The sequence below is a fragment of the Nicotiana tabacum genome, chromosome 17 (assembly GCF_000715075.1).
Source record: "Nicotiana tabacum cultivar K326 chromosome 17, ASM71507v2, whole genome shotgun sequence".
Lineage (NCBI taxonomy): Eukaryota > Viridiplantae > Streptophyta > Magnoliopsida > Solanales > Solanaceae > Nicotiana > Nicotiana tabacum.
In genome coordinates this window covers 24444468-24454621 of record NC_134096.1, presented here as the reverse complement: position 1 = coordinate 24454621, position 10154 = coordinate 24444468, and the positions used below count along the sequence as shown (strand labels likewise).

Sequence of the window (10154 nt, the reverse complement as noted above, 5' to 3'; positions counted from 1 at the left end):
TATATGCATATTGCCTCACATTTTACTTATATTTTTATGGATTTCGGATGTGTAATATAATCATCTATTCTAATTTGTGTTATTTTTATGTGTAGGAGTTACCCTGAAACAATGTGAGACAAAAGTGCAAGAGTTGAAGAAAAAAGAGAACAAAAGAAGAAAAAGGCAAAGTATAGCCCCCAGGCCAGCACACCTTGTGCCTGGCGTGCAACTTACATGCTCAAAAATCTTCTGGCACTAGGGCTAGTGCAACGCGCTACCCTAGGCACTGGGTGACTGGTTTGAGAGGATAAAACACACACAGAACACTCGGGAGCAACAAGTTTTTGGCGTCGTTTCCGGGGACTTGAATATTGACTACTTTACTAGCTTTTACCTTTGTTGTTTATTTTGTCAAGTCTAATGTTTCTTATTAGTTTCTCTGCTCTCAGGAACTTCAATTGAATGCCAAGGGTGAGGAGCCAAGATAGACTTCAAGGCTTTGATCTCGAACCTGAGAGAACATTTCATAGGAGATTGAGAGAAGCAAGGGACACAAATAATCTTCAGGCACTTGTTCAACTACCTGTGAATATGGAAGACGAGCAACATATGGCAGTTCAAGAGGTGGCGATGCCTAGCATTGCTAATGTCACCTCTAGTATTGTGAAGCCCAGAATCACTGGGTACTTTGAGCTAAAATAGAGCATGATCCAGTTGCTATATGCAAACGAGCAGTATATGGGCCTTCGACACGAGGATCCAAAGCAATACATTCTGAACATCTTGGAGATTAGTGATACTTATATCACTTACGGAGTCACTCTAGACTATGTAAGGCTCACACTGTACCTGTTATCTTTGTTGGGCAAAGCAAAAAGATGGTTGAAGGCCTAAACAGCTAATTCTATCACATCATGGAATGATCTAGTTAGAAACATTTTGGAACGATTCTTCCCTTCAGGCAAAACTACAAAGATTTGAAGTGAGATAGTCGCCTTTAAACATAAGTCAGGCAAGTCTTATATTCATCTTGGGAGAGTTTCACGGGGCTGCTCAGAGATTGTCCTCATCATAACCAATCAAATGAAGTGTTGGCTCATACCTTCATAGAAGGGCTACATCCACAGACAAATATTATGGTGAACGCAGCAGCAGGAGGTCAAGTGTTGTAGAAACGTTCTGATGAAATTTATGTATTATTGAACAAATTCGCCAAATTAAAACTTGACTGGCAAAGAAAGATAGTCAGACACACAATTCAAATATCCGCAGGGGTCCTCGAGTTAGACGTTGTTTCTGCATTATCAGCGCAGGTTGCCACATTGGCTAGCTAAGTCAATAAGATGACCTTGGTTATTAATAAGCAACAAGCTCATCTAGTGCAGCAGGTTCAGTTATTTTGTGAAGTATGTGGAGAGTGTCATACGAGCGTTTTTTGCCCAGCAAATCTAGAGTCAGTATGTTTTATGGGTAATGCAAATCGGGGCCAGACAAATCAGTATGTGAACACTTACAATTCTAACTGGAGGAACCACCCAAACCTTTCTTGGGGTGGAAACCAAGGTGCTCAGAATAAGTATAGGCCACAAGCTCCTCGACAGCAATATAGACCACTACAGGTTGAACAACCCACAAACTCAACAACTCACATTGAGGAAATGCTAAAGAAATTGATGGCTGACTAGCAGGCCTAAGCAACAGCCCACTTAGCAGCTATTCAGAATTTGAAATAACAAATAGGGCACCTTGCCAGTGCCCAAAATACTCTACAAGTTGGAGATCTTCCTAGCGACACTAAGGCTAAGCCTAAGGCATCTATTAATATGGTTTCACTGAGGAATGGGAGACAGTTAGAAGAAGTCCCATCAAAAAAAGAGAAAGCAAGTGACTTTTAATGAAAAACATGTCACCATTGAAGAGGAATCATAAAAAGAAAAGCAGTTAGAGAAGCCAGTTGAAGAGGCGATGGAAAAGCAACCCCAACCAATAGTTGCGAGGCCACCACCTCTATTCCCTCAAAGATTGCAGAAAGAAAAGGATAATGTTGCTTATAAGAAGTTTCTTGATATTTGGAAGTAGGTTCAAATTAATATTCTATTGGTCGACATCTTGCAGGAAGTGCCAAAATATGAAAAATATATCAAAGACATAGTGGCAAATAAGAGGAGATTGGACGTGTTCGAGACTGTGGCGCTCACTGAAGAATGTAGCTCAAGAATTCAAAGAAAGCTACCTTAGAAATTGAAGGATCCAGGTAGTTTCACTATCCAAATCTCGATTGGTAAGCACGCAGTAGGGAAAGCTTTGTGTGATCTTGGAGCGAGCATAAATTTGATGTTGCTATCTGTTTTCAAGCAGTTGGGGTTGGGTGACCCACGCCCAACTACGGTGATTTTACAGTTAGCTGATCGCTACCTTGCTAATCTAGAAGGGGTGATTGAAGATGTATTAGTCCAAGTAGGTTCTTTCTTATTCTTGTTGATTTCATTATCTTGGATTATGATACTGATCAGGAAGTCCCATTTATTTTGGGGCGTCCATTCTTAGCCACGGATCGAGCTATTATTGATGTATGTGAAAGGCAATACGACAATGAGAGTGGGTGATCGAGTGGAGGCATTCAACATTTATAAAGCACTTAAATTGTTAGCCCACTATGAAGAGTTATCCATGATTTCTGTGGTGGAAAGTAATGTGACTTCATTGGTACCTTATATGATCCCCAGAGACTTCCTTGAACGAGCTTTGATAGGGGATGAAAAAAAAGGTGTAGATGAGATGGTGGAAGAAATTGAGAAAGTCCTTAACATGTTTTGCAAGTATGTACATGGGCTTGCGAGATTTTAGGAGTTGGATAGACCTGTTACTCTGACCCCTCCTAAATCGTCTATTGAAGAAGCTCTAAATCTAGAGCTCAAGCCTCTTCTAGCGCACCTGCACTATGCCTACTTGGAAGTTCTGAAATTTTTCTAATGATTATTTCATCCATCTTAACCAATTTTCAAGAAGAAAAGTTGTTGAGAGTACTTCGTGAGTACAAAAGGGCTATTGGATGGACAATTGTTAATATCAAAGGAATCAGCCCGTCATTCTGCATGCAAAAAATTATTTTGGAAGATGCATACCGCCGCAGTATTAAACAACAGGAGATTGAATCCTATTATGAAGGAGGTCGTAAAGAAGAAAGTAATTAAGTGGCTTGATGCAGGCATCATCTTTCCTATTTCTGACAGCAACTAGGTAAGCCCAGTGCATGGCTAAAAAGGGGGATGAATGTTGTAGAGAACGAGAAAAATGAGCTAATTCCTACTCGCACCGTGATGGGGCGGAGAATTTGCATTGACTATAGAAGGCTCAACAAAGCAACCCACAAGGAATTTTCCCACATCTATTCATTGACCAAATGTTGGACATGTTGGTTGTGCATGAGTATTATTGCTTCCTTGATGGTTGTTCAGGATACAACTAGATTGTCATATGCCTAGAGGATCAGGAGAAAATGACTTTCACGTGCCCTTATGGTACTTTATCTTTCAAGAGAATGCCATTTGGTCTTTGTAATACACCGACCACTTTCCAAAGGTGTATGATGGTCATTTTTACTAATAAGATGGAAACAATTTGTAGAAGTCTTCATGGATGACTTTTCAGTCTTTGGGTCTTCTTATGATGATTGTTTGAAGAATCTGGGCAAGGTGTTGGCATGTTGTGAAGAAACAACTTTGGTGCTAAATAGGAAAAAGTGCCATCTTATGGTGCAACAGGGCATCATTTTGGGTCATAGAATATCAAAGAACGACATTGAAGTTGATAAAGCAAAGGTGGAGGTAGTAGCAAAAAGGGTGTTTGGAGTTTCTTAGGACACACAAGTTTTTATAGACACTTTATTAAAGTTTTTCTAAAAAATTTACTCCATTGTGGAGGTTTCTCGAAAAGGGTGTGACTTTCAAATTTGATGAAGCTTGCCTAAAGGCGTTGGAGGAGCTAAAGGAGAAGTTGGTGGCTGCCCCCATCATTAAGGCACCGGATTGGTCCTTGCCATTTGAACTCATGTGCAATGCAAGTGACCATGCTATTGGGGCAGTGCTAGGCCAGAGGAAGGATAAGATGTTTTACTCCATATACTACGCGAGTAAGACTCTTGATGATGCACAACTGAATTACACCACCACTGAGAAAGAGTTGTTGGAAGTTGTATGGGCCTTTGAGAAATTTCGAGCTTACTTGGTGAGAATAAAAGTTATAGTCCACACCGATCATGCAAAAATCAAGTATCTATTTTCGAAAAAAGAGTCCAAGGCTAGAATGATGCGCTGGGTTTTGTTGTTGCAGGAATTTGATGTAGAAATATGAGATCAGAAGGGAACAAAAACCATATGGCTGACCACCTATCGTGGATGGAAAATCATGAGCACGTGGAGGAAGGAGGACAAATTAAAGAGACATTTCCAGATGAGAAATTTCTTGCCATCACCAATGACCCTACCCATGGTACGTGGACTATATGAATTATATTGTGAGTGGAATTCTTCCTCCTGAAATCCAATCTGAGGCTAGGAAGAGGTTTTGCACGACGTGAAATTTTACTACTGGGATGAGTCATTCTTGTACAGACAATGTGCTAATCAGTTGATGAGGAGGTACATTCTTAAAAATGAGGTGAAATTAGTGTTGTATGACTGTCATGCCTCGCCTTATGGGGGCCATCATGGAGGCGATAGAACAACTGCAAAGGTATTACAGTCGAGGTTCTATTGGCCAACATTGTTCAAGGATGCCCATGCATTTGTTAAGAAGTATGACCAGTGTCAGAGACCAAGAACAACCACGAGGAGGCATGATATGCCTTTGAATAATATCCTTGAAGTAGAGATTTTTTATGTGTGGGACATAGACTTCATGGGACCATTGCCATTATCTAAAGGAAGTAAGTATATTTTGCTAGCGATGGACTATGTGTTAAAATGGGTGGAGGCTATTGCATTTCCAACCAATGATGCCAAGGTGGTGGCCACTTTTGTGAAGAAGAACATATTCTCCAGGTTTTGGACTCCACGTGCCTTGATTAGTGATGAAGGAACACATTTCTGCAAACGGTTGTTGAATAACCTTCTAGACAATATGCGGTCCACCACAGAGTTGGCACTGCATAACATCCTCAAACAAGTGGACAAGCTGAAGTGTCCAACAGAGAAATAAAGTAGATACTATAGAAAACAGTGAGTGTGAATAGGAAAGATTGGGATGCAAAGCTAGATGATTCCCTGTGGGCATATAGAACTGCATACAAAATACCAATTGGGGCATCTCCATACAATATTGTGTATGGGAAGGCAGGTCACTTGCCCGTTAAACTTGAACATAAGGCGTACTGGACAGTCAAGAAGTTGAATATGTACTTGGAAGTTGCGGGCAAGAAGAGGCTCTTGCGGTTGAATGAGTTAGATGAATTCAAGCTGCACTCCTATGAAAATTCTAAGCTTTACAAGGAGAAAACCAAAAGATGGCATAACAGGTGTATCATGTCACACCACTTTGAACCGGGCCAAAAGGTACTATTGTTCCATTCCATGCTCAAGCTATTTCTTGGGAAGTTAAAATTGAGGTGGTCAGATCCATTTGAGGTGGTGAAAGTCACTCAATATGGTCCAATCGAGCTACGCGCTTTAAATGGTGAAAGATAATTTTTGGTGAATGGGCAAAGAGTCAAGCACTATTGGGGAGGTGTCATTGATCACTAGAAGTCTAAAATAATACTCGCTAATGAGTAAGCGAGGCCCTACGTCATGTCGCGACGTTAAATCAGGCGCTTGTTGGGAGGCAACCTAATGTTTATTACTTTCGTAGCTTATGTTTTTTCTTTTTAGTTAGAGTAGACTAAGCTTTTTGTTTTCTCTGTAGTCATAGAAATCATAGCTAGGAATGGTGTGGGATGTGTATAATGGATGTACAAAGTGCTCGAGGGGATCGAAGATTTTAGTTTTTAAAGAAAATCAAAAACAAGGGCCTAATCCAGCGCGGTGCGATGTCTGGCGCACAAATTATAGAAACGATTTCCCCCTCCAGTGCCATAGCTAGTGCGACGCGCTAAGCTGGGGGATAGGTAATTCCTTTTTTTTTTTTTTTGTTACGCTTTAATTAACCCATTACCCGTTGAACCCGACCCAATTACCCATTTTTACTCACCTTCTAACCCGTCTCCACTACCCATTTCCACCCCAATCCATATTAAAACAAATTAGCTCTAATACCCAAGTCCCCCCTCTCTCACCCATGTCTCTCACTCCCCTCTCTCTCCCCACACATTTTCTCTCTCTCTCTCTCTTTCAATTTTCTAGTATTCTCCCTTGCATTCATCTCCAACTCACAGTTATGTTTCTCACTCCCTCTCTCTTTCTTTTTTCTTAGTTCCTTTAGGTTCCTCATCCCTAATTTCCCAAGTTTTCTTTTGAGAACTTATGTTGCTATGGTGGGTGGTACTAGGGGTGGCAAGTGGGTCGGTCCCGGTCCTAAGTGGGCTTCGCGGGCCCGGTCCTAAGTGGGCCGGTCCTATGCGGTCCGATCCTAAACGGTTCTGGGCTTCGCGGGCTTATTGCTGGAACTGGCTCGGGACCGGGACCACAAACTAATGGTCCCGGGTTTAGTGGGCCGGTCTCGGGCCCAAACGGGCCCAACAGAAATTTTGTATTTTTAATTTTTTTTTATAGAAGTTAGAGAAAAAAATAGTAATAAAGATATATAAGCTATATTCGATTTATATACTATATATACATCTTAAAATATATATATACTATATTATATATATACATAGTATACATCTTAAAATATACTATATATACATCTTAAGATATACTATATATATATAGTATAGTATAGTAGATCTTAAGATATATATACATCTTAAGATATATAAGCTATATATATATATATATAGTAAGATGTATATATAGTATATCTTAAGATATATACTATCGAATATGACTTATAAACTATATATATATATATATATATTATAGTATATATATAGTATATATATATATATATATAGTTATATAGTTATATACACACTATACTATATATACATAGTATATTCGATATACTATACTATATATACATATATATATAAGCTTATATATATATATATTTATATACTATATATACATCTTAAGATATATATATATATATATATATATATATATATATATATATATATATACATATATACACACTATACTATATATACATAGTATATAAGTCATATTCGATAGTATACATCTTAAGATATACTATATATACATCTTAAGATATATATATATATACACACACACTATACTATATATACATCTTACATATACACACACTATACTATATATACATAGTATATAAGTCATATTCGATAGTATACATCTTAAGATATATATAATATATATAGTAAGATGTATATATATTATAGTATAGTATAGTATATACTATATATATAACTTAAGATATATATATAAGCTATATTCGATATATTCGATATATATATATATATATATATATACTCGATATACATATATATATATAAGCTTATATATATACTATACTATACTATATATACATCTTAAGATATATAAGCTATATTCGATTTATATACTATATATACATCTTAAAATATATATATATACACACACACTATACTATACTATATATACATCTTATATATACACACACTACACACACTATACTATATATACATAGTATATAAGTCATATTCGATAGTATACATCTTAAGATATATATAATATATGTATATAGTAAGATGTATATATATTATAGTATAGTATAGTATATACTATATATACAACTTAAGATATATAAGCTATATAGACTATAGTATAGTATAAATATAAGCTTATATGTATACTATACTATACTATAATATATATACATCTTACTATATATAAGCTATATTCGATTTATATACTATATATACATCTTAAGATATACTATATATACATGTATATCTACTATATATATATCTAGTATACTATGTATATATAGTATATCTTAAGATGTATATATAATATAGTATAGTATATATAGTATATCTTAAGATGTATATATAGTATAGTATATATAGTATATCTTAAGATGTATATAGTATAGTATATATAGTATATCTTAAGATGTATATAGTATAGTATATATAGTATATCTTAAGATGTATATATAGTATATCGAATATATTTTATATATCTTAAGTTGTATATATAGTATATATATACTATACTATACTATAGTATATAAGCCGTATTCGATAGTATATATATAGGCTTATATATATATATATATGTATATCGAATATAGCTTATATATCTTATGAGATGTATATATAGTATAGACTATAGTATAGTATAAATATAAGCTTATATATATATACTATACTATATTATACTATATTATACTATATGTATAGCTTAAGATATATAAAAATACAAAAATATTGTAAAGAGATATTCAAATCAATGCGTAATATTTTTATTATAGCATTAAAAATCATGAAAATATCTTTGTTAGTCTTCCTCCCCCCTATGGAATGAGCCCAACGGCTATTTTTCTTTATTGAAAAAAAAAATTAAAAAAAATAGTCGTTGGGCCCGCTAAGGGACCGGGCCGGTCCCGGCCCTGGCGGGTCTGGCGGGCCCAAATCATAGGACCGGCCCACGAGACCAGACCAAACAGTCCTGGCCTGTGTGGCCCACGGTCCCGGGCCTGGACCGGCCCACTTGCCAGCCTTAGGTGGTACTAATGTGAGAAGTTAAGTTGTGAAATTGGTTGTGAATGTGTTATATGGAGTAGTAAACTACAATTCCCTTTACTTCTTTCAAAATTTGGGAGGGGTAATCATCATCCAACATTGTTGCATTAAGTGACACACAACTGATGCCCACCACATGCTCGATAAAATGCTTGAATGACTATCTAGTGTACCAGTGAAGTTTGAGTAGTAGGGTGTGTTTGTATGTGATTTTGGGCTAAGTGTGGGGTGTTGGGAGTGGTTTTACATACCCCAAATCTTGTATTCAATGTTCACCATGTCATCACCATACTACCCACACCTTGAGCATGTTATCATGTATGTTGTATCCTTTTGTTAGTCTTAGTTCGTTTAGTGTATTAGTTGTAGTAATTAGGGATCAAGTGTTGCTTGCTTGCACTAAGGCTAAGTCGAATTGTCATGGTCGACTACTTGTTTTGTATGGAATAACACTTGGAATATAATTGAGTGGCATGAGGAACAGTTGAGTACATGCACCACAAGGGCACTTTGTGAACGACTATTGTGAGTATATTGTATAGAGATTTCGGTTCTAAGTGTGGGGTCATCTTTGACTTTCACTTAAACCTTAGGCGGATTCCTTGACTCATTCTAACACTCAAGTTGATGGTTTTGTAGGTTGCAATGGCTCGTGACAGTGCTAGTTAAGAAAAAGGAGCGGGGAAGTCCTCTACTACTGCTCCCCCTCATAAATAGTGCAAACAAGGCGAGGGGTCATCTCGGAAAGCCAAGGGAAGAAAGTTGTTAAAGGGGCAAGAAGGGCATTTTCGGTACCACGACCCCAATTGGATTTGATTCGTGAGGATGTTGTCCAGTGGTATCATAATTTCGAGCCATATGGAGAGTATGTACCTAAGATGGGGATCAATGTGACCACTTTGGAGAGGAATTTCTCCGATGTGCTAGCCCGATTAAGAAGTATGAAGATGGACAAATTCATTAAGTGCATAGGACATGCAAACTTGAGCATGGTAAAGGAGTTGTATGCAAATTGGAATGAGCAAAGGTTCATATCCTGGGTTAGGGGGAAGGAAGTGCCATTGGACAGGGAGTCATTATACAAATTCTTGGGGGTTGACTGTCCAAATCCAAGGAGGTTGCAAAGGTTTGTGAGAAGCCCGAGCTACAAAGATATTCGTCAAACTCTATGTGGCGTAGATCTGAAAGCTAAGTGGACAAGGACAAGGAATTATACCCACAATGAGCATCTCCAAATTGACTTCGACAGAACTGTCAAGGTATGGCAGAACTTCGTGCAAGCTAGACTGATGCTAGTGGAGCACAACACAGGGTGCACTCGAGCTAGGGAGTGCTTGATCTTCTTTTTGGTGACTATGAGACCGATCAATGT

At 37.3% G+C, this 10154-nt stretch overlaps 1 protein-coding gene across 1 annotated transcript; it reads left to right on the top strand.

Annotated features, from left to right (window-relative positions):
* The first annotated feature begins 444 nt into the window (after window positions 1–444).
* On the top strand, window positions 445–9451 carry LOC142171735 (uncharacterized). Its single transcript, XM_075235428.1, has 7 exons — window positions 445–665; window positions 2709–2801; window positions 3593–3809; window positions 3919–4209; window positions 4540–5078; window positions 5216–5534; window positions 9422–9451. The coding sequence occupies exons 1-7, from the start codon at window positions 445–447 to the stop codon at window positions 9449–9451; spliced, it is 1710 nt and encodes a 569-aa protein (XP_075091529.1).
* Window positions 9452–10154: the final 703 nt, after the last annotated feature.

Bases quoted from the DNA above. Each gene is read 5' to 3' on its own strand.
- LOC142171735 (XM_075235428.1), top strand. From the start codon at position 445: ATGCCAAGGGTGAGGAGCCAAGATAGACTTCAAGGCTTTGATCTCGAA. The intron at 666-2,708 runs GTACTTTGAGCT...TATGATCCCCAG, and splicing joins GTGAAGCCCAGAATCACTGG to AGACTTCCTTGAACGAGCTT. The intron at 4,210-4,539 runs GTGAGAATAAAA...ATCTGAGGCTAG, and splicing joins AGAAATTTCGAGCTTACTTG to GAAGAGGTTTTGCACGACGT.